Raw genomic sequence first — 25,748 nt, forward strand, 5'->3', positions numbered from 1 at the left:
GGCTATATCGGGAGTAATGGGGCTGATTTACTAAAGTTGGAGAGTACAAAATATGGGGCAGCCAATAAGCTTCTAACTTCATCTTGTTCAGTTTGGCTTTGACAATAAAACCTGGAAGCTGGTTGGCTTCTAAGCAGAGCTGCACCTTATTTTACACCCTCCAGTTGTAGCAAATCAAACCCATTGCGTTCTCTGCAAGAGGGATTCCTGTGTAAGGCATGCCAGAGATTATGCAATTATCTTTTCTACAACCATGGGTTGAAGGAAAGAAAGTCGCTTGATTCCTCTATCAACGCAGTCAGTGTTGTTGGGGGAATCCCTCCTTCGGCGCTATTATGTTCTGACAATAGGAAGTTTCCCCGTTGTCACAATACAATGATCTACGAGATGGTATCAAAAAGTTTCAAGGCAAGTTTTGTTTACGGCGATGCTGCAATGAGTCGTTTGAGTGGCACTCACGCTTCAAGAGCGGAAGAACATCACTGGAAGACGACAAGAGATCAGGAAGACCTTCAACCAGCTCAACCCTCGTCCCGAAGATGAAAATCCAGCTCAAAGATCGCCGTTTTGACAAGATTGCAGAGATCCAACGATTGGCCAAGTTTAATGCAGAAATTCAAGTTTGCTCTTTATTCTTATTTGCTGTCCATGTAGAAATAGTAGACGTCATAACGCATGTGGTCAGATTAGCACCAGTTGCACAGCTCCCGATGTACACAGGACGATGTCTTTTGGCAGACTGACTTATGGAGATTAGTGCTCTCTGTGACTGTGCGTGCAGTCTTCTGCTGCCATCTGTTGTCTCAAAATGTTTTGATACCACCTCGTATAGACACTGGAAGTGATCATTAAAAAAAAAAAAACAGGCTGGTTGTACTAAAGTCGATCTATAGATTGACTTCAGTGCAACCATCCTGCCCATAAATGGATCGAAATTTGGCCAGTACCTGCTGGGCCAACCGAATTTCTATCTGTCTACGGCTGGCATAGGATGTAATTATGAGTGGAGGGGAAGCAGTACAACCATCCTGCCCATAAATGGATCGAAATTTGGCTAGTTCTTGTTGGGCCAACCAAATTTTGATCTGTCTATGGCGGGCATAGGATGTCATTATGAGTGGAGGGGAAGCAGCACAACCATCCTGCCCATAAATGGATCGAAAGTTGGCCAGTACCTGCTGGGCCAACCGAATTTCGATCTGTCTACGGCTGGCATAGGATGTAATTATGAGTGGAGGGGAAGCAGTACAACCATCCTGCCCATCAATAGGTCAAAATTTGGCAAGTACTGCTGGGCCAACCGAATTTCAATCTGTCTATGGCTGGCATAGGATGTCATTGTGAGTGGAGAGGAAGCAGTACAACCATCCTCTCCATAAATGGATCGAAATTTGGCCAGTTCCTGCTAGGTCAACTGAATTTTGATCTGTCTATCACTGGCATAGGTTGTCATTGTGAGTGGAGGGGAAGCAGCACAACCATCCTACCCATAAATGGATCGATATTTGACCAGTACCTGCCTGGCCAACTGAATTTCGATCTATCTATGGCGGGCATAGGATGTCATTATGAATGGAGAGGAAGAATTACCATTTACCTAGAAATATGTTTTTTTTTTCCCCTACATTCCACTCACAAGGAGTTCCTGGAGCACAGCGATTGGACGATGTAGAGGTGACTTACCTTTGATGAACTTGGCCAGGGAGACCTCTTCCTTTGAATCCGGTTTATTTGTAAACGCATCCACCAGTCCAGGTTTGCTGTCCTCTGTGCCTTCACTGGTGACCTGCTGAAAAAAAAAAAATAATGCATGAAAATGTGTAGATCAATCCCTATGGAGAAAAAAAATAAAAATAGCGTCCATTCACACGTACAGAAATCCTAGATAAAGGAGAATGTCAAGGTTATTTGTCATTACTGGCGGCATTGAGTCTTCCACAACGGCCACATTACAGCATATCAGTGATTCTAATAACTGGGAGTCTGAGAGAAATGCATTAGAGGAAAATTATAATAGGTTTGGGTCTGCTTTATTTTTTTATTATTATACAACATCAAGAATAAAATTAAAATAAAAATCAATAACCCAGCAATAGTAAAAAAAATAAAAAAATAAAACAAAAATTAATATCTAAAACCTTTTCACTGCCAGAGCAATTTTTTTTTTAATACACAGTTTAGGTCTGGAGATTATTTAACTCCCCCAAATAATATATATTTTCTGAAAACAGAGACCCCGTAGAATAAAATGATGGAAGCTGCAGCACAATATTTAAACAGAATTGGTCCCACAGAGCCCTAGACACATCACTCACAACCCCAGACCATTCAGAAGCTATAATATTTATCCCCAACCTTTGGACGTGTCCTTGTAACCAATTTTCTATCCAGGTATATACACCATCATTGATGGCAACAGACCTCAATTTGTAAATTAGGCATTTATAGGATACATTGGGGAAGTCTATATACACTACATCCTTAGACCTTCCTTTATCCAAATTACAGCTCACCTCCTTATAGAATGTTAACGGGTTGGTCTGGCAAGAATGATCTTTTTATAAAGCCATGCTGGTTACTACTAATGATATTACTTTCATCAGCAAATTCTTGGATATGGTCTCTTATCATCCCCTCCGATAGTTTACATACTATTGATGTAAGGCTAACTGGCCTATAGTTTCCTGGTATGAATCTCAGCCCTTTTTTTGAATATTGGCACCACGTTATCTTTCCATCTGTCCGCTAGTACCATTCCTGTCGGTAAACTGCCCTTAAAGATTAGGTAAAGGGGTTTAGCAATGACCTGGCTAAGTTCTTTGTGTTCTCTCGGGTGTAGTCCTTCTGGCCCTGGTGATTTGTTCACATTACGTTTTTCATGTCAAGAACACTGGTCTCTGTTAGCCACAAGGGTACACTCCTTGCTGTGTTGCTAATTCTATCGTCTTGCCTATTATACCCTTCATCAGGGATGGACTGACAACTCATGGGGCCCCCGGGCAATAGGGGATCATGGGGCCCCTGTGTCCTTGCCCAAACTCAAAAAAGCCTTTGAAAAAGGTACCAGGGGCATCTCATGGGGCCCCCTACTGACCCCGGGCCCTCGGGCAGTGCCCGAGTTTCCAAATGGTCAGTCTGCCCCTGTTATCAAGTTCACATTTTCAGTAAAACATATCTTGAATTTCAGTGCACAGAAACACAATATTTTACACAATTTTTAAGCAACATCTAACAGATGAGATTGGAATGAGTAAATAGACACCAAACACGTCAAGCCCCAAATTGCACATGCACAGGGGAAAACTATGGTACCCACCATAAAATACAGTAGTTAGGTCGGAAAAAAAAAGACACAAGTCCATGTAGTTCAAGCAATAGGAAAAAAAAAAATGAAATAGAATAAATACAAAACCTCCATATACAGAATCCTATACCCGCCGCTGATCTGTCCCACTGGGAAATGAATGCTGATTTTTTTTTTTACTTTAATTTTTATTTATTTTTTATTATTATTTATTTTATTGCTATTACAACATAGTCATAGTGCAGGGGACAGGATCTCTTTAAGGAGTCATCCGAGGTCTAATAGACCCCCAATGCCATCCCCTGCACTCTTTGGAAGCCAGTCAAGCACAGATTCTGCTTAATTAGCATCTTTTACAGCTGTGAACCTGGAAGTGCCTAGAGTTGAGCGTTCCCACGTTCACACTGCATACGGAAAATCAGCAAACCACATGGGGAAAAAAATGTGAATATCTTTGTTTATGTGAGGCACTGTTGATGACATAGCAAAAGGGTTCATTCAAAGAGGTCCACCCGCAGTAATGACTTTTGGCCACTAGTTGTCCTCAGTCTTCCAATTTATTTAAAGGAGCACTCCATATATATATATATATATATATATATTAAAAAAAAAGCATATAAAATTGCTACACGAGCTAGAGCTCACAATAATCTTGCACTGACCGACGTGCACGTGCCATTATATGAGAGCTGTTCAGTGTAGCAGTAGGGACCACCCACTGCAGAAGGAGAAGAGGAAGGACCCATGACTTACCAGAATACCCTTGGAAATAAGTAATTTTTGTAAAAAAAAATTTTTTTAAAGATATTTTAAAAGATTTTTTTTAACTCTTTTAGCTCTCGTATCTTTATACTCTTTATGGACCAGAGCAATTTTAAAAAATGTACAGTGGGAATGTTTTTTTTAAGATGTCTTAGTTTTTACTCACTAATGCAGACCATAGACGGGTCAAAAATCAGATTTTTCGGCCGGAAAAAAAAATCGGCTGATTTTCGCACACCGTTAGTGGGTTAATTGGTCGGCCGTTTTTCGGGATTTTGGCACATTTTTTTTATCGCTGAAGTTAGAAAATAATCAGCTAATTTTGCCGATCGGCCGATTTTCCTGGCAATGATGGGCAAATCGGGCAATCTTTTTACCGATAAAAAATCTGCGCATGAGCCGTCACCTGCAAGAAGAAGAAAAAGAAGAAGAAAAGAAAAATAATAAGAAATTCAGTCCGCTATTATATTTGACATGAAAAAGTATTGCAGTTGCAACAATGTATCTATTTGTATCCAAATAAAAACATATGTATCCGAAATGGATACAAAATGGATACATTGTAGCAACCCCAAGACTTTTTCATGTTAAATATAATAGCAGAGATCTCTGCAGGGACAGATATAATTAAATGCCGGCCGTAGACGGGATGAAAATCGGACAATTTTTATTACCAATGGTGGTAACATCGGCCTATTGAACGACCGACTTTTCATTTTTTAAAAAAAAAACGGCTGTTTTTCGACCCGTCTATGGCCTGCATTAGTGTCACTAAACCCACATAATAAAAAAAAGAAACTATCGATAAATGCCGTATTACATGCTGTTCACACTCACTCAGTCACTATGAGTTTTGTTTTCTGTATGCTGCAAAAAACCTGGTTGATCCTGCTGTGTTCTATCTCCCCCTCCTGTCCATGTCCCCCGATGCAGTCGGGGGATTTTTCAGCTGTGGTGGCAACTCTGCACATGCTCAGTTTTCAGTGAGTTTCTATGCTGAGCATTTCCTCACTTTTTTTTATTATGTTTTAATTTTCACTAGTAATGGCGGCGATCGGTGACTTATAGTGGGACTGCGGCGGGCATTCTGACACGGGGGGGGGACTGACTGATTTGGTGTCACTGACATCCCCAGTGACACCAATACAGTGATCAGTGCTAATAAAAAGCACTGACGCTGTACTAATGGCAATGGGCAGGGAGGGGTTAACATCTGGGGCGATCAAAGGGTTAACTGTGTGCTGTGTGTGTTTTACTGTCTGCTGTGTGTTTCATTGTAAGCACACTGTTTTGTGTGGCTCTGCTATGCTGAGCCATATAAAGCAGTGTGCATAAGGGGACAGGGGAGAGAACTGTATTGCTTACATACAGTTCTCTCCCTCCGTCGGTAATGCTCCTGGATCACTGGGTACCGGCGAGTAATCACCGGCCGGGAACCAGTGATTGACAGCCGAAGCCGCGAATAGTGGCGTGGGTAGGGTGACGCATGGCTCACACGCCACCCTACCCAGAAGTGCTACATGAGGTACATATATGTGATTTTGCACACTGGTATAGGGCGGGCGGGAAGCGGTTATAAAGCGATTATAAACATAGGACATATCTCCTATGTTTATAATCCTCTAGTTGTTAAAGAGGAACATTACTCCTCCCTTTGGTCCCCTGAGTAAGCAATGATGTCAGAAGTGATATCTTGCTTACTACTCTGCATGTGATCACTGATTGGCCAATCAGTGATCACATGATCGGGACCTCGCACAGAGGTCCGGGACGACGATCAGTGTTCCACTGTGTCCCAGGGAGCGCGCACAAGCAGGGGGCTGGGAGACCGTTTATAAACGACCACCCTCCCCGGCACTGCCACCGTCCAGCCGTTAGGGTGACAGTATGTAAAAAAAAAAAAAAAACATACATACATACATAATAATAGAAAAAAATAAAATAATAATGTAAAAAAAAAGTTTTACATTTATTTTTTGGTTATAAACTAATTTGGGTTATTTTTTTTTTTTACTAAAAAGATAACGGAATAAATTTTGGCCAAGATTTATGATGAAATATTATTTATTTGCAAGAGAAAAACATTTTTTTTTTCAAAATGTTGGGACTTTTTCATTTACATAGCAAAAAAAAAATAAAAATCCCAGTGGTGAATAAATACCACCAAAATAAAGCTTCATCTGTCTCAAAAAAATGGTAATAAGACCATATGGGTACAGTGTTGCATGACCACGCAATTGTCATTCAAAGTGTGCTAGCGCTGAAAGCTGAAAATTGGCCTGGACTGGAAGGGGGTGAAAGTGTCCGGACTGGAAGGGGGTGAAAGTGTCCGGGCTGGAAGGGAGAAAAGTGTCCGGACTGGAAGGGGGGGAAAGTGGCCAGACTGGAAAGGGGTAAAAGTTTCCGGACTGGAAGGGGGGAAAAGTGTCCGGACTGGAAGGGGGTGAAAGTGTCCGGACTGGAAGGGGGTGAAAGTGTCCGGACTGGAAGGGGGTGAAAGTGTCCGGATTGGAAGGGGGGGGGGAAGTGTCCGAACTGGAAGGGGGTGAAAGTGTCTGGACTGGAAGGGGGGGGGGAAGTGTCCGAACTGAAAGGGGTGAAAGTGCCCGGACTGGAAGGGGTGAAAGTGTCTGGACTGGAAGGGGGGGAAAGTGTCCGGACTGGAAGGGGGGGAAAGTGTCCGGACTGGAAGGGGGGAAAGTGTCCGGACTGGAAGGGGGGGAAAGTGTCCGGACTGGAAGGGGGTGAAAGTGTCCGGACTGGAAGGGGGGAAAGTGTCCAGACAGGAAGGGGGGTGAAAGTGTCCGGACTGGAAGGGGGTGAAAGTGTCCGGACTGGAAGGGGGTGAAAGTGTCCGGACTGGAAGGGGGGGAAAGTGTCCGGACTGGAAGGGGGGGAAAGTGTCCAGACTGGAAGGGGGGGAAAGTGTCCAGACAGGAAGGGGGGGAAAGTGTCCAGAGTGGAAGGGGGTGAAAGTGTCCAGAGTGGAAGGGGGGAAAGTGTCCGGACAGGAAGGGGGGTGAAAGTGTCCGGACTGGAAGGGGGTGAAAGTGTCCGGACTGGAAGGGGGTGAAAGTGTCCGGGCTGGAAGGGAGAAAAGTGTCCGGACTGGAAGGGGGGGAAAGTGGCCAGACTGGAAAGGGGTAAAAGTTTCCGGACTGGAAGGGGGGAAAAGTGTCCGGACTGGAAGGGGGTCAAAGTGTCCGGACTGGAAGGGGGTGAAAGTGTCCGGACTGGAAGGGGGTGAAAGTGTCCGGATTGGAAAGGGGGGGGGGGAAGTGTCCGAACTGGAAGGGGGTGAAAGTGTCTGGACTGGAAGGGGGGGGGAAGTGTCCGAACTGAAAGGGGTGAAAGTGCCCGGACTGGAAGGGGTGAAAGTGTCTGGACTGGAAGGGGGGGAAAGTGTCCGGACTGGAAGGGGGGGAAAGTGTCCGGACTGGAAGGGGGGGAAAGTGTCCGGACTGGAAGGGGGTGAAAGTGTCCGGACTGGAAGGGGGTGAAAGTGTCCGGACTGGAAGGGGGGAAAGTGTCCAGACAGGAAGGGGGGTGAAAGTGTCCGGACTGGAAGGGGGTGAAAGTGTCCGGACTGGAAGGGGGTGAAAGTGTCCGGACTGGAAGGGGGGGAAGTGTCCGGACTGGAAGGGGGGGAAAGTGTCCGGACTGGAAGGGGGGGAAAGTGTCCGAACTGGAAGGGGGTGAAAGTGTCCGGACTGGAAGGGGGGGAAGTGTCCGGACTGGAAGGGGGTGAAAGTGTCCGGACTGGAAGGGGGTGAAAGTGTCCGGACTGGAAGGGGGTGAAAGTGTCCGGACTGGAAGGGGGTGAAAGTGTCCGGATTGGAAGGGGGTGAAAGTGTCCGGATTGGAAGGGGGGGGGGGGAAGTGTCCGAACTGGAAGGGGGTGAAAGTGTCTGGATTGGAAGGGGGGGGGAAGTGTCCGAACTGAAAGGGGTGAAAGTGCCCGGACTGGAAGGGGTGAAAGTGTCTGGACTGGAAGGGGGGGAAAGTGTCCGGACTGGAAGGGGGGGAAAGTGTCCGGACTGGAAGGGGGGGAAAGTGTCCAGAGTGGAAGGGGGTGAAAGTGTCCAGAGTGGAAGGGGGGAAAGTGTCCGGACAGGAAGGGGGGTGAAAGTGTCCGGACTGGAAGGGGGTGAAAGTGTCCGGACTGGAAGGGGGTGAAAGTGTCCGGGCTGGAAGGGAGAAAAGTGTCCGGACTGGAAGGGGGGGAAAGTGGCCAGACTGGAAAGGGGTAAAAGTTTCCGGACTGGAAGGGGGGAAAAGTGTCTGGACTGGAAGGGGGTGAAAGTGTCCGGACTGGAAGGGGGTGAAAGTGTCCGGACTGGAAGGGGGTGAAAGTGTCCGGATTGGAAGGGGGGGGGGGAGTGTCCGAACTGGAAGGGGGTGAAAGTGTCTGGACTGGAAGGGGGGGGGAAGTGTCCGAACTGAAAGGGGTGAAAGTGCCCGGACTGGAAGGGGTGAAAGTGTCTGGACTGGAAGGGGGGGAAAGTGTCTGGACTGGAAGGGGGGGAAAGTGTCCGGACTGGAAGGGGGTGAAAGTGTCCGGACTGGAAGGGGGTGAAAGTGTCCGGACTGGAAGGGGGTGAAAGTGTCCGGACTGGAAGGGGGGGAAGTGTCCGGACTGGAAGGGGGTGAAAGTGTCCGGACTGGAAGGGGGTGAAAGTGTCCGGACTGGAAGGGGGTGAAAGTGTCCGGACTGGAAGGGGGTGAAAGTGTCCGGATTGGAAGGGGGGGGGGGAAGTGTCCGGACTGGAAGGGGGTGAAAGTGTCCGGACTGGAAGGGGGTGAAAGTGTCCGGACTGGAAGGGGGTGAAAGTGTCCGGACTGGAAGGGGGTGAAAGTGTCCGGATTGGAAGGGGGGGGGAAGTGTCCGAACTGGAAGGGGGTGAAAGTGTCTGGATTGGAAGGGGGGGGGAAGTGTCCGAACTGAAAGGGGTGAAAGTGCCCGGACTGGAAGTGGTTACAAATGGATCCTGCATTAGGAGGGTTAGCATTGTGAATGGAGCCCATTGCATAGAAGGCCATGATAGGTTGCTTTCTAATCATTAATCCAGAATAATCTTTGTACTCAGATAACAGAACGTTTTATGAGGATGTTCTGACATGACCCGGCTCTATAAACATCGACTATCTTGGCCGGTTCCTATCTCTCAGCTTTGGAATGTTTCCAGCTTTGTGTGTGAATTCCGGGACTCTCCGGGATCCAGTCTATCCTGTCCTTGATGAAAGGAATGTGTAGAAGGGGATTTCTGTACACGTAAAAACACCCAGCAGTAATGCACACCCTACACGAGCACCGAAAACAGGGCAACATTACTTCACAGGCAGGGGCAGACTGACCATTTAGGCTCCCGGGCACTGCCCAAAGGCCCGGAGTCAGTAGGGGGCCCCATGAGATGCCCCTGGCACTTTTCATAGGCTTTTTTGGGTGTGGGCGAGGACACAGGGGCCCCATGATTTCCTATTACCCCATGAGTTGTCAGTCCACCCCTGTTCACAGGTGGTACTTCGCAATCATACAAGACCCCTTCAAAAGTGAAAATCACGTAAAATGACTACTAAACCCCAAAGAACAGAAATGTAATACATTGCAGCCCCTCCATCCTTACTCTTGGTTCACATCTATGTGCGCATGGGCGTGCGCATGTGAAGCGTATAGGGCAGTTCATTCATTGCAATGGGCTTCCCGACCTGCAAGAAACTCAGGCAAAGAAGTTGCCGTCCTTTTTGTAAACTAGCACTGCACCAAATCATGTGGCACCATGTTGTTTGGTGTGCGCGGAAATGTCTTTGCCAATTGGTGGGGGAGCCACTACTTCAGCTCCAGGCCATTTCTGGCACGTATATTTTTTGCTAGAAAATTACTTATAACACCCAAACCCATAACATACACTATATTGCCAGAGTATTGGGGTGCCTGCCTTTCCACACACATGAACTTCAACGGCCTCCCAGTCTTAGTCCGTAGGGTTCAATATTGAGTTGGCCCTGCCCTTTCCACACACATGACCTTTAATGGCCCCCCAGTCTTAGTCCGTAGGGTTCCATGTTGAGTTGGCCCCGCCCTTTGCAGCTATAACAGCTTCACCTATTCTGGGAAGGCCGTCCACAAGGTTTAGGAGGGTGTCTATGGGAAGGTTGGACCATTCTTCCAGAAGCACATTTGTCAGGTCAGGCACTGATGTCGGGGGAGGAGCCCTGGCTTGCAGTCTCTGCTCTAATTCATCTCAAAGGTTTTCTATGGGGTTGAGGTCAGGACTCTGTGCAGGACAGTCAAGTTCCTCCACCCCAAACTGGCTCCTCCATGTCTTTATGGACCTTGCTTTGTGCACTGGTGCGCAGTCATGTTGGAACAGGAACAGGCCATCCCCAAACTCTTCCCACAAAGTTGGGAGCATGAAATGTCTTGGTATGCGGACACCTCAAGAGTTTCCTTCACTGGAATTAGGGGGTCACGCCCAACCCCTAAAAAACAACCCCACACCATAATCCCCCCTCCACCAAACTATACACTTGGCACAATGCAGTCAGGCAAGTACCATTCTCCTGGCAACCACCAAACCCAGGCATGTCCATCAGATTGCCAGACAGAGAAGCATGATTGGTCACTCCAGAGAACACGTCTCCCCTGCTCTAGAGTCCAGTGGCGGCGTGCTTTAAACCACGGTGTCCGACATTTTGCATTGCACTTGGTGATGGAAGGCTTGGATGCAGCTGCTCGGCCATGGAAACCCATTCCATGAAGCTCTCTACACACTGTTGTTGGGCTCATCTGAAGGCTGCACCAAGTTTGGAGGTCTTTAGCTATTGACTCTGCAGACAGTTGGCAGCTTCTGCACACTGTGCGCTTCATCATGCGCTGACCCCGCCCTGTCATGTGACGTGGCCTACCACTTGGTGGCTGAGTTGTTGTTGTTCCCAGTGGCTTCCACTTTGTTATAATCCCACTAACAGCTGACCGTGGAATATTTAGTAGCCAGGAAATGTCACGGATGGATTTATTACACAGGTGACCACCTATCACGGGACCACGCTTGGAGTCACTGAGCTCCTGAGAGCGACCCATTCTTTCACCAATGTTTGTAGAAGCCGTCTGCATGCCTAGGGGCTTGATTGTATACACCTGTGTCCATGGAGGGGATTGGAACACCTGAATCACATGATTTACAAAAATGTGAGGGGTGGACTCACTTCTGGGAGATACTGTATATATATATATATATATATATATAGATGTATCTAATGCACAAAAAACTGTACTTAGTCCTGCTTGGTCTCTCCCCATATGGAAGAAAAATATATTTGAAATGCTACAATTTTGGCCGTATTCAATATATTTCAAAATATGTTTCTATATATATATGTGTGTGTGTGTGTGCATAAAAAAATACATTTCAAATATAAAATATATTTCAAAATCTCTCTCTCTCTCTCTCTATTCAATATATATATTTATTTATTGAAATATATTGAATATGGCCAAAATTGTAGCATTTCAAATATATGTCAATAAATTTGGGAAGAATATTTTTAAAATATATTTCAAATATATTTTTCTTCCAAGTGGGAAGCTGCGCCCTTATTTCTTACTATTTCCTTACTATTGGAGTGGCTGTGTGTTGCAGTAATGTGTGGAAAAATGCCTTAACTGCCACGCATTACCGAAACACAAAGACTTGAATGGGCCCCTACGTTTACTCATGATGCAGGATTCCGAGTGATAGTAGAGAGCTCAGTAGCAGCTGTTTGCTTTCAGACTGTCTCTCTGTATGCAGCTGTACATGTTAGACAGAAAGGGGGAGGAATGGAAGACTTTTAGTAAAGCAGTTAGGAATAGCATGGTAAATATGTAAAAAGGAACTCAACAATCTATTCCTAGATGGAAACAACAAGTATAAAAGATTTGTGGCACAAACATGTAGATCACATGGAGTGTGTCTGTACAGAGGGGAGGAGGTCACATACCAGACATCATGACCGTCATCAACTTTTCCATCATTTTACTGAAACTTCGTTTTGTATAATTGTTATTTTTAAAATAAGGAAGTGAGGATTCTGTCTGTCACCCAACTTCCTCCACCCGGCCATCTGTCATCGACTGCCATGACAGACCTCTTGTGTAAGCTGTGTTTACTGCAAGGATAAGAGACTGTGGGGGGGCATTAGAGTGTAAGCTCCTCTGGTATAGAGACTGATGTGACTGTGGGGGAGGGGACATTAGAGTGTAAGCTCCTCTGGTATAGAGACTGATGTGACTGTGGGGGAGGGGACATTAGAGTGTAAGCTCCTCTGGTACAGAGACTGATGTGACTGTGGGGGAGGGGACATTAGAGTGTAAGCTCCTCTGGTACAGAGACTGATGTGACTGCGGAGGAGGGGACATTAGAGTGTAAGCTCCTCTGGTAAGGAGACTGATGTGACTGTGGGGGGAGGGCACATTAGAGTGTAAGCTCTTCTGGTACAGAGCCTGATGGGACTGGGGGGGGGACATTAGAGTGTAAGCTCCTCTGGTACAGAGACTGATGTGACTGCGGAGGAGGGGACATTAGAGTGTAAGCTCCTCTGGTACAGAGACTGATGTGACTGTGGGGGAGGGGACATTAGAGTGTAAGCTCCTCTGGTACAGAGACTGATGTGACTGTGGGGGAGGGGACATTAGAGTGTAAGCTCCTCTGGTACAGAGACTGATGTGACTGTGGAGGGACATTAGAGTGTAAGCTCCTCTGGTACAGAGACTGATGTAACTGTGGAGGAGGGGACATTAGAGTGCAAGCTCCTCTGGTACAAAGACTGATGGGACTTGGGGGGGGGGGGTCATTAGAGTGCAAGCTCCTCTGGTGCAGAGACTGATGGGACTGGGGGGAGGACATTAGAGTGTAAGCTCTTCTGGTACAGAGACTGATGTGACTGTGGGGGGACATTAGAGTGTAAGCTCTTCTGGTACAGAGACTGATGTGACTGTAGGGGAGATGACATTAGAGTGTAAGCTCCTCTGGTACAGAGACTGATGTGACTGGCTCAGTGTCCTCTGTACAGCACTGCTGTATATATCAGAGCTATATAAATGAATAATAATAATAGTGTGTGACTGTGGGGGAGGGGACATTAGAGTGTAAGCTCTTCTGGTACAGAGACTGATGGGACTGGGGGGAGGGGGGACATTAGAGTGTAAGCTCCTCTGGTACAGAGACTGATGTGACTGTGGGGGGGACATTAGAGTGTAAGCTCCTCTGGTACAGAGACTGATGTGACTGGCTTAGTGTTCTCTGTACAGCACTGCGGTATATGTCAGAGCTATATAAATGAATAATAATAGTGTGTGACTGTGGGGGGACATTAGAGTGTCAGCTCCTCTGGTGCAGAGGGTGATGTGTATGTTTGCAATACATTCAGATTACACATTGTTTACAGAAGTTTGTTTTGGCGGATCAGCAGTAAACCTTTCACCAAGTTCAGCAAGTCTCAGACCGCAGATTCTCGGACGGCAGGAAGACTTTATTGCACAATAAATGTTATTGAGCGATCACATGACCTCAGAAGGGCGCAATGCGCGGGACCCATAAACTCCAATACACGAGGAGAAGTGAGGAGGTCGGAGTTGATGGCCCATTACTTGTACGACGGGAGAACTGGAGACTTTTTATAGTTTACTTTCGAGAGCATAAAGAAAATATTATCTATGTGTGCTGAAGTGTGTCCAAACCCCAGAACAAAGTGTGATCAGAGGGGATTTACTAAAACTGGAGCACTCAGGATCCGGATCAAGCTTTGGCAATAAAACCTGGAAGCTGATTGGTTCCCATATGGAAGAGAAATATATTTTCAATATATTTAGAAAAAAAATGATACATGCGACCTATATTTACAATACATTGGCCTACACAAATATATTTTAACATGTATTCCAAAAATGTAAATTAGAATATATTTTCCAAAGGCATATATTTAAAAACATATTTTTCAAAATATATTTTCCAGATATTTTTGAACATCTAAAAAAATGCATTTAAACATAGATTTTTAAATATACTTGTAAACGGGCGGACTGACAACTCATGGGGCCCCCGGGCAATAGGGGATCATGGGGCCCCGTGTTCTTGCCCAAACTCAAAAAAGCCTATGAAAAAGGTACCAGGGGCATCTCATGGGGCCCCCTACTGACCCCGGGCCCTCGGACAGTGCCTGAGTTTCCAAATGGTCAGTCCGCCCCTGGTTGTAAATGCATTCCAAATGACACTTTGATATATATTGCAGCGTGTGTTCTGAATGTATTTTTAATAATATATTCACAAATATATTGAAGTAGATTTTTGAAATATATTGAATACGGTCAAAATTGTAGTATTTTAAATATAGGTCAATATATTTGGGAAGAATATATTAAGAATGTATTTTTAAAATATATTTAAAATATATTTTCTTTCATGTGGGGAGCTGCACCAGATTTTGCACTCTCCAGTTTAGTAAATATCATTGTATCCTACCTATCCTTAGATGTGGTGGCTGCATTCGTTTTCATTTTCTAGGCTTTCCACTTTATTTTTCATAAGATGATCCTGCCAGTAACACTTCCTGCTCCAGGGCGACAACGCTCACTCAGTGTACTTTATGGAAAAGCTGCGTTGTCAGCCTTGGGCCGGACTACAGAACACCTTCCCTCAACCTCATCCTCATAATATAGTGAGAGATGTTCTGTAGTCCTCCGTGATAACTGGGAACAATGTAACTGATGGGAGCACAGGAAGTTGTCAGCTCACTGGATTGCTGGAAGGATCAACAGGTTTTGCTTTTGCACTTATCAAATAGCTTTCAATGGGATACAGTGAAGGAAATGCGTATTTGCTCCCCGGCTGATTTTGAATGTTTGCCCCTCACAAAGAAATGATCGGTCTAAACATCGAATGTTCGGTGTATTGTAACACTGAGAGACAGAATAGCAAGAAAAAAATTCAGCAGAAATGCGTCTAACAAATGATGACTGATCTGCATGTTCATGAGGGAAATAAGGATTTGATCCCCTATCATTCAGCAGGATTTCTGGCTCCCAGGTGTCTCTCATACAGGTAACAAGCTGAGATTAGAAGCAGTCTCTTAAAGGGAGTGCTGCTAATCTCATTGTGTTACCTGTATAAAAGACACCTGTCTACAGGAGCAATCAAACCATCAGATTCCAAACTCTCCACCATGGCAAAGACCAAAGAGCTGTCCAAGGATGTCAGGGACAAGATTGTAGACCTACACAAGGCTGGACTGGGCTACCAAACTATGGCCAAGCAGCTTGGTGAGAATGGCATATTGTGCCATTCAAAATACATTTGTGTTTTATGCGTTACCACGCGTTGCGATGGCATGCAGTAATAACCCACATGGAAGAAAAATATATTTTAAATATATTTAAAAAATATTATTTGAAATACTACAATTTTGGCCGTATTCAATATATTAAAAAAAAAAATTATATATATATATTATATATATATATATATATATATGTATATATATATATATATATGCTGTATGCTGAAATGCATTTGTTATATATGAAAAGTTTTTTAAATATATTCCTCAGATTTTTTTTGAACATATAAAAAAATCATGTTAACATATCTTTTTACATATATTTGTGAATGCATTCCAAAAATGTAGATTAAATGTATTTTCAAAGACATACAGTATATTTAAAAATGTTTTTTTTTAAAATATTTTCCATATAGTTTGTTATATATAAACACATTTCAACATGCAGTATATATATATATATTTAATACGGCCAAAATTGTAGTATTTCAAATATATGTCAATATGTTTGGGAAGAATATTTTTAAAATACAAAGCGCGCAAAGTGGTGGTGTGAACCTGACGACAACTCTGTGCAGACCTGTTTGTGTAATACAATAACTGCAACATGGAACAGCAAAGAGGTGAGAAACATGAATGTCTAAAAATGACTCCAATTTCGGAGCATTTTCTTTGGATTAGATTGTATTGTCCAGTCAGACTGAACAGAATATGGCGGACAGAGGTGGAGGAACAGATTAGTGATTTCAGTCTCTGCTGTAGATAGATACCCTGCTGGGAACAGTTCTTACCTCCTGTAGCATTTCTCTGGGGAAGAAGAAATATGGGATGGAGGCCACGGCCACAATACTGGCTGCCACAATGAATCCCATCCACCAGGCTCCGATCCAGCGCGGGTCGCTCGGAGTCAGCACAATTTCACCTGCAGAGAGATCAGTGACAATTATCATGGTGTTTATTGCATGCATACATATCAGGGTTTATAGAGATCCTGCCTAACAGACAAAAGGGAGCTGGAAGGCAAGCTGTGTCTGCTGTGCTGTCTTCTTAGATAACCCACTGTGCTCTGGGGATCCGTTGTCATGTAATAAATGTTCAATTGTAAAAATTGTATATTATGTTATTGTATAAATATCAATAACACAACCATCAGTCCCTCCCCTCATGCCAGGGTACTAGGTGTAATCCTAGACTCCCACCTGTCCTTTCAGCCCCAAATACAATCGCTGACAAAATCTTGTAGACTTCACCTCCTCAACATCTCCAAGATACGGCCATTCCTAACCTCGGAAACCACTAAGCAACTTATTCCCTCCCTCATTATATCACGCCATGACTATTGTAACTCCCTCCTCACTGGCCTACCTCATCGCAGGCTACCCCCCTCTTCAGTCTAACATGAATGCTCTGACAGGCTCATTAACCTTAATAACCACTCCGTATCTGCCACCCCTCTCTGCCAATCCCTCCACTGGCCTCCACTCAGTGTCCTCCACCCCTCTCTGCCAATCCCTCCAATGGCCTCCACTAAGTGTCCTCCACTCCTCTCTGCCAATCCCTCCACTGGCCTCCACACAGTGTCCTCAACCCCTCTCTGCCAATCCCTCCACTGGCCTCCACTCAGTGTCCTCCACCCCTCTCTGCCAATCCCTCCAATGGCCTCCAATCAGTGTCCTCCACCCCTCTCTGCCAATCCCTCCACTGGCCTCCACTCAGTGTCCTCCATCCCTCTCTGCCAATCCCTCCACTTGGCTCCACTCAGTGTCCTCCATCCCTCTCTGCCAATCCCTCCCATGGCCTCCACTCAGTGTCCTCCACCCCTCTCTGCCAATCCCTCCACTGGCTTCCGATTGCCCAACGGATAAAATTCAAAACACTAATACTGAAATATAAAGCCTTTCTTGTCTCCAAGTATCACCCAAACCGTACTCTCCGCTTCTCTCACGACCTCCTGCTCTCTATCTCCCTTGTCTCCTCCTCCCATGCTCATCTCCAGGACTTCTCCAGAGCCTCCCCCATCCTCTGGAACTCTCTACCCCAATGTATCAGACTATCGCCTACTCTACTGACTTTTAGGCGATTTCTGAAAACCGGTCTCTTCAGGAAAGCCTATCCTGCCCTCAGCTAATTTTGGAATCTTCTATTCCTCCTACCAGTCCATACCCCACAGTTACTACCTTTTGTACCACTAGCCCCTCCCTCCTAGATTGTAAGCTCCAAGAATCAGGGCCCTCCTAACCCTCTTGTATTGAACTGTATTGTTGCTGTATTGTCTCCCCTTATATTGTACAGCGCTGAGCAAACTGTTGGCGCCATATAAATCCTGTATAATAATAATATAAACATATTTCATATATTGATTATGAATAGATATAAAGCTAATTTAAATAGATTGAGTGAACACGATTGTAATTTCTCTCTGTGACTGGGGCAGAGTAATAGCACTGATCCGCAGCAATCTTCCTTTATTCTCTAATATATATTAATTTAATATAAAAAAAATCAGAATCACGGGATTGTAGAAATTTTAAAGAAAAATAAAGTTAAACAATATAATTATAGTTCAAGTGTTTGGTGTGCTCTGTATGAACGGAACTCTGTGTTGGTGTGCTCTGTATGAACGGAGCTCTGTGTTGGTGTGCTCTGTATGAACGGAGCTCTGTGTTGGTGTGCTCTGTATGAACGGAGCTCTGTGTTGGTGTGCTCTGTATGAACGGAGCTCTGTGTTGGTGTGCTCTGTATGAACGGAGCTCTGTGTTGGTGTGCCCTGTAGGGTGGAGCTCTGTGTTGGTGTGCCCTGTAGGGTGGAGCTCTGTGTTGGTGTGCCCTGTAGGGTGGAGCTCTGTGTTGGTGTGCCCTGTAGGGTGGAGCTCTGTGTTGGTGTGCCCTGTAGGGTGGAGCTCTGTGTTGGTGTGCCCTGTAGGGTGGAGCTCTGTGTTGGTGTGCCCTGTAGGGTGGAGCTCTGTGTTGGTGTGCCCTGTAGGGTGGAGCTCTGTATTGGTGTGCCCTGTAGGGTGGAGCTCTGTGTTGGTGTGCCCTGTAGGGTGGAGCTCTGTGTTGGTGTGCCTTGTGTCAGCAGAGCACTGTGTCAGTGCCCCATGTATGAAGAGAGTTCTATGTTGGTGTCCCCTGTGAGAGCAGAGCCCTGTGTTGGTGCCCCCTGTGTAAGCAGAGCCCTGTGTTGGTGCCCCCCATGTAAGCAGAGCCTGTGTTGGTGCCCCCTGTGTGAGCAGAGCCCTGTGTTGGTGCCCCCTGTGTTAGTTCAGCAATGTGTCTGTGCCCCCAGTGTGAGCAGAGCCCTGTTTTGATGCCCCCTGTGTGAGCAGAGCCCTGTGTTGGTGTGCCATGTGTAAGGCGGAAGAGACCTTGAATTCTGCTACAACCCAGACAGAGGTCACATATGCTGAGCTGTGACCGCACACAACAACCAGCTGGAATGCGTAAGGAGAATAGCAGATCCCAATTTCCCTCCACATCTCATCACACCTCATCCACTCTATTAGCCAGACAATGGTTCACAGTGATGTAGTACAGGTACGCACTGGCTGGAATCTTGTCTATGTCCACGTAGTAATGCAGCATGGCTGACCCCAGGATGAAGGCGACTCCAGGCCCCATCATCGTCACCGCAAAGAGAATTCCTGAAATATGGAAGAAGCACAGAATATTATGCAGGTGATTTCTCCATACAAGCTCACACCCATATATAATACTGCTGAAGACACATGAACACGTTGTCCCCTCTGGAGGGGACCCCATCCTTTCTATGGTGGACTCAAACAATCACTAATACAGTTGGGTGGATGGATACCACAGCCATGCTGGTGGAAGAGCAGGACTCCTTTTCCTATTAAGAACACTGGATGCAAGTCCCAGGTGACACCTCATTGAGGACAATTTCTTCCAGGCACAGAGAAGGGCCTTGTTGTTGGACAGGTGGGCGGTGATATGTCAAGTCCAGAAAGGACTGGTCACTGGTGAGAGCATTTTCTTGCATGCTGGAAGTGATGGGGTAGGGCAATAAGACACAATCCAATGGGCAATGTACCACCAAGCTGTGTCTTCTCTGGATGCTACGCATCCTCATGCGGTTGACAACACCTCCCTGCCCATTGTCACCCCAGGATGAGCCATTTTTGATTACCATATATTCAGCCTCTGCTCCCTGCTCAGTGGTTGGCCTTTGGCCATCCTCCTATCTCACTGTTACCATTCATGATCTGTGTGATGGAAAACAACTGACCCCTCAGTATCTCTGCAAAGCACTGAAACCCTCACAATTCTCTTGGTAGCCATGGACCATGCCATCTGAGCTGCCGAGGCTAGAGCACATGGGGTGCTGATATTCATGAAAGTTGTCAGTCTGGATGACAGGGCCAGAGAGAGGCATTCCTGCCTAGCTCAGCAATGAGGAACCGGAAACTAGTGAGTCAGGGGAGAAACCTACATAGAGGGATACAGAAATATGTCAGAGTTTATTAGGTTCACTGAGGTTAACAATTTGAGAAGTGAGACAGAAATCAATCAGGACTGAAAATATAAGTGACTGACCAAGGATTCTGACAGATTTCCCAGCATGTCCACCATGAAATAATGATTCATTACTATTACATAGCCCTTCATGAAGGCAGGCAGATTACAAAATTACAAAATCCACCTAAAAGCAAGTGTAGCACCCTTTAGTGTAGTGTATGGTAAGTAAAAATATTTGGGAATGACTCAAGGTAGTTGCTGTGATTGAGGTTGGGTTATTGCAGGTCAGCTGGACGACTCAACAGGTTGTGGCTCTATCACCTCCTCCTGACTCTGGAGGACCATAGATCCTTCCAGAAGTTAGTAAGCAGGAAGGGATGGAAACCTGATCTGCAGAGAGGCCTCCTCAAAAAGAAACTTAGGTTTAAGAAGATACAAGGGTTTTCTCTAGCAGCCAGTTAACAACCCAAAACTCCACTTATTCTTATCCCCCTATCATATGTCCCTTACACTTCTATATGCCCCTCAACCAGGGGCAGACTGACAACTCATGGGGCCCCCGGGCAACAGGGGATCATGGGGCCCCTGTGTCCTTGCCCAAACTCAAAAAAAGCCTATGAAAAAGGTACCAGGGGCATCTCATGGGACCCCCTACTGACCCGGGCCCTCGGGCAGTGCCCGAGTTTCCAAATGGTCAGTCCACCCCTGCCCTCAACTCTCCTTTACAGTTCTCAACATCCTCCCCAACTTACCCTTTTATGTCTTTCTCTAGGCCCTTTGTCCCTTAAACTTCTTTATCTTCTCCCTACTAACCTTAACTGTTCATTAAATTATTCTATCTCTCCCCAATTTACTTTGCACATCTCTATCCCTCCCAACGGCTCTTTACTTTTCTATGTCCCCAACCACCCCTTCTTCCCACCTCCAGTTCAACTGTCACTTACACTATTCCATCCACCACCAACTGTCCCCTAAACTTCTCTGTCCCCGTCCAAATGTCCCTTAAACTTCTCTATCTCCCCAAACTGTTCCTTACACTTCTAAATCTTCCTTGTGCCAAACGTTAGTTACAGCCCTCTATCCCTCCAACTGTCTCTTACACTATTCTCTCCACCCCCAACTGTCTCCTAAACTTCTCTGCCCCCCGTTCAACTGTCCCTTACACATCTCTATCTAATCCAACTGTTCCTCACACTTCTAAATTCCCCCTTCGGCCAAAAGTCATAGCTCTGTCCCACCAAATTGTCCCTTACTCTCCTATATCTTTGTCAACTGTCCTTTAATCTTTTATAAACCCCTTCAGCCCAAATGTCCCTTAGAATTTTTCTATCTCCCCCTAATTGTGCCTATCTACCCCAACTGTCCCTTATTTATCACTTATTTATCCCCCTCACCTCAACTCTCCCTTACAGTTCTCTATCTACCCCAAACTGTCCCTTACACTTATTTAACCCCCACCTCAGCTGTCCCTTGCAGTTCTCCGTCTCCCTCAGCTGTCCCGTTCACTTCTTTAACTCCCCCGAACCTCAACTGCTTCTTATAGTTCTCTATCGTAACTGTCCCTTACGCTTCTTTATCCCCCTCACACCAACTGTCACTTAAACTTCTATACCCCCAACCTCAATGGTCCCTTACAGTTTTCTGTCTCCCCCAACTGTCCCTTATATTTCTTTACCCTTCTCACCCCAACTGTCCTTAAACGTCTATCTTTATGACCCACCTCAACTCTTACCCACTATTATATATGAGGTTCAGGCTACTGTCGAAGGGGCTGAAAGTCTGGTGTTCGGACAAAGGACTGAACAAGCAAAGTTCCAGTTCAAAGAACCTGTGTTGGAACTGAACAGCAAACTCATCCCTACATAAGAAAACACACATACATGCACACGCACACTTATATATAAAATATGTGGCAGTATATTACACAGAAATACATTCCAAAGGCTTTAGTATGGCAGTGATTCCTGGTCACTAAATTTTTAACCTTCCCATTCACTGAAAAGAGATGAATCTTATAAAAGGCCCTACATACAACAATCACGCTACTAACCCAGTGATTCTCAAACTGGGGGGAGACACATCTCTTTGGAAGACCATGGGTTGTGTGGAGGGGGTGACACCTTGGTGGATGCTGTGTGTCCCCAATGGGATACAACATGGGTTCACCAAAACTAGCTGCCACAGCAACACACACCTTTGTTCTATGCTATGTCTCCCCTAGTGCTGAGATGTAATGGATGGCGACATATAACGCGACCTCCGTCCTATCAAATCATACTTAATGTGTTCCCATAGTGATCCTGGCATGCTCAAGAATGCTACCAGCAAACCCACTGTCAGTCAGAAGCATTTGGCATCCCACCCGACCAGTGATGCACCTTTTATATGATCCAGAAACCCATAGTTACGGGTAAAGTCTGGCAAGACCACAATGTTGGAATTATTCTAATATGACACATTTTGCAAGGATTTGACTGTAACGATTTGACTCTATCGATGGGCATCTGGACCGCATAAAAGGAAAGCGCGGTATTGTTGGGGTGGAGAAGAAATAATAATTCAACTGCTTCCAAAGGAGGGGCATGGCACACAAAATTTGAGTAGTACCACGTTAACAAAATGTCCTCTCTTCTCCTTTGCCATTTGTCTTACCTATGTATAGAGGCGAGTTCCTTTTACTGGCATAATCGTCAATATATGATATTCCAAATGGCTGGATAGGCACCCCACCTATACCAAGCAGGATCTGGCCGATGAAGAGGATGAACAGAACATTCTTGTTCTCTTTTCCCATCTTCATGACACATTGGTCGTTGCTGTTGTCCAGGTTGGATATATTGGGTTGGCAAATGTCAGTTATGTTGCTGTTGACACCTAATAGGATGGAAAGATATAGAAGATTGAATGATTTGAATGTCAGCCCCAATCAGCACATATGGGCCACACATCTGGATTTAGAAAAGGGAAGCCAGAAACCTCTTTTGCCACGGAAAGCAGGAATTAGCAGCAAAGCCAGTACTGAATGCATTCAAGGTTCTGTCTGTCCATACCTAAAGCTACTCAGGCCATGTACATACTTTACTAAACAACAAAAGAATAACATCTAAATAGCCAAAATATTCATCAAGAATATCAAGGATGGTGGTGGATAGAATGTTGGTGCTGGTGATGGATAAAACATTTGGTGCTGGTGGCGTATGTAATGTTGGTGCAGGTGGTGGATGTAATGTTGGTGCAGGTGGTGGATGTAATGTTGGTGCAGGTGGTGGATGTAATGTTGGTGCAGGTGGTGGATGTAATGTTTGTGTTGGTGGTGTATGAAAAGTTGTTGCTGGTGGTGGATGCAATGTTGATGCTGGTGATGAACGAAATGTTTGGTGCTGGTGGTGGATTTAATGTTGGTGCTGCTCATGGATGAAATGTTGGTGTTGGTGAATGAATTGTTGGTTCTTGTGGTGGAATAAATGTTGGTGCTGGTGGTGTGTGCAATGTTCATGCTGGTGGTGGATGGAATGTTCATGCTGGTGGTGGGTGCAATGTTCATGCTGGTGACGGATGGAATGTTCATGCTAATGGCGGATGGAATGTTGGTGCTGGTGGTGGGTGCAATGTTCATGCTGGTGGTGGGTGCAATGTTCATGCTGGTGGTGGGTGCAATGTTCATGCTGGTGGTGGGTGCAATGTTCATGCTGGTGGCGGGTGGAATGTTCATGCTGGTGGCGGATGGAATGTTCATGCTGGTGGCGGATGGAATGTTCATGCTGGTGGCGGATGGAATGTTCATGCTGGTGGCGGATGGAATGTTCATGCTGGTGGCGGATGGAATGTTCATGCTGGTGGCGGGTGCAATGTTCATGCTGGTGGCGGGTGCAATGTTCATGCTGGTGGCGGGTGCAATGTTCATGCTGGTGGTGGTTATAATATTGGTGTTGGTGATGGATGGAATGTTGGTGCTGGTGGTGGATGGAATGTTGGTGCTGGTGGTGGATGGAATGTTGGTGCTGGTGGTGGATGGAATGTTGGTGCTGGTGGTGGGTGCAATGTTCATGCTGGTGGCAGATGGAATGTTCATGCTGGTGGCGGATGGAATGTTCATGCTGGTGGTGGGTGCAATGTTCATGCTGGTGGTGGTTGGAATGTTGATGCTGGTGGTTGATGTAATGTTGATGCTGGTGATGAATGGAATGTTGGTGCTGGTGGTGCATGCAATGTTCATGCTAGTGGTGGATGGAATGTTGGTGCTGGTGGTGGATGGAATGCTGGTGCTGGTAATGGGTGCAATGTTCATGCTGGTGGTGGTTGGAATGTTGATGCTGGTGGTTGATGTAATGTTGATGCTGGTGATGAATGGAATGTTGGTGCTGGTGGTGCATGCAATGTTCATGCTGGTGGCGGATGGAATGTTGGTGCTGGTGGTGAATGGAATGTTAATGCTGGTGGTGGATGGAATGTTGGTGCTGGTGGTGGATGGAATGTTGGTGCTGGTGGTGGATGGAATGTTGGTGCTGGTGGTGGATTGAATGTTCATGCTAGTGGCGGATGTAATGTTGGTGCTGATGGTGGATGTAATGTTGGTGCTGGTGGTGGATGTAATGGTGGTGCTTGTAGTGGATGTAATGTTGGAGCTGGTGTTGAATGGAATTTTGATACTGGTGGTGTATGTAATGTTGGTATTGGTGATGGATGTAATGTTGGTGTTGGTGATGGATGTAATGTTGGTGTTGGTGGCGGATGGAATGTTAATGCTGGTGGTGGATGGAATGTTGGTGCTAGTCATGGATTGAATGTTCATGCTGGTGGCGGATGTAATGTTGGTGCTGGTGGTGGATATAATGTTGGTGCTGGTGGTGATGTAATGTTGGTGTTGGTGGCGGATGGAATGTTGATGCTGGTGGTGGATGGAATGTTGATGCTCGCAGTGGATGAAATATATGTGAAGATGATGGATAAAATGTTGGTGCTGGCAGTACTGGAAGTGCTTAAATCCTTGGTAGTGGTAGAAATACGTGTTTCCTGGGGAGAAAATGCACCAAGCAATGGAAATATCTGGGTATTTAGATCTTCAAAGGCTTTAAATTGGCCTTGCCCCAAGTTTTTGATTTTTCATTTTAGTACACGTTACAAGTGGAGCATTAACATTTTACAGCCGTGGAGAACACGAGGACACTTACTGGCATGGGACTTGTCATACTCATACTGTCCCATTATAAAGTGCGGTAGACACATGATGAATCCAGCAACGCAGACAACCAGAGCACCAAAACCAATGAAGCGAGGCCGATGCACCCGACTGCCAAAGTAGCTGACGAACACAATGAGAATCGTATTTCCGATCTGAAACAAGAAGACATTAGAAGGGTCAATGGCATGGTCACATCTGCTCAGGCCCCTGATGGTCCTCTTTGTTTTATTTTTTTTTAATTTGCTGAATTGGAAGTTACAGGTCACTTCCCCAAATGTGAAAAATGAAAAGTTACAAAACCTTTGTTTGGTTGTTTTGAATAGTGTGTGGGTTGGAACCACATTCTCCTGAAGAAGTGGCTACTACTCTCCACCTTCTGCATCCTATACAATTTATTTTAATATGTTGCATTGCCTTCATTTATTTATGAGTTACACCATGTTCTTCTTCCATATTGGGGAAAAACAATTCAGTCTGCACACATTATTTTGTAATTTAGTGTTGTTTTTATACATTTATCCATAATATTTCTGCTAGCGCACCTGGTGCTCTTTGGAATTTCAAGCCCTTTATGACATCAGTGAGTATACATGTGGTGGCAGGGCGGGTGGGCCCAGCCCCCATATATATGCATTTCCATCATGTTCTGGGGTATTGTCCATTGGTGCCCTCCCAGAACTGTAACTGAGCAGTCACAGAGGGCCCATGGGTAAC

At 45.7% G+C, this 25,748-nt stretch overlaps 1 protein-coding gene across 4 annotated transcripts in view; it reads right to left on the reverse strand.

Moving 5' to 3' along the window:
- The window catches only part of SLCO2B1 (solute carrier organic anion transporter family member 2B1), a 179,851-nt gene that overhangs the window by 47,382 nt on the left and 106,721 nt on the right, over positions 1-25,748 (reverse strand). For 3 of the 4 annotated variants that reach the window (XM_089688150.1, XM_089688147.1, XM_089688149.1), the window contains exons 4-8: positions 25,024-25,186; positions 22,505-22,726; positions 18,922-19,020; positions 16,171-16,301; positions 1,684-1,789 (exon numbers count right to left, since the gene is read on the reverse strand). In XM_089688150.1, coding sequence (XP_089544276.1) covers positions 1,684-1,789; positions 16,171-16,301; positions 18,922-19,020; positions 22,505-22,726; positions 25,024-25,186 — 721 coding nt within the window. The remainder of the gene's footprint in view (positions 1-1,683; positions 1,790-16,170; positions 16,302-18,921; positions 19,021-22,504; positions 22,727-25,023; positions 25,187-25,748) is intronic. The other variant, XM_089688148.1, reaches the window with a different exon arrangement.

Source organism: Staurois parvus, unplaced genomic scaffold, assembly GCF_062004578.1.
Source record: "Staurois parvus isolate SC_StPar_1 unplaced genomic scaffold, SC_StPar_1.0 ptg000447l, whole genome shotgun sequence".
In the NCBI taxonomy this organism is placed as follows: domain Eukaryota; kingdom Metazoa; phylum Chordata; class Amphibia; order Anura; family Ranidae; genus Staurois; species Staurois parvus.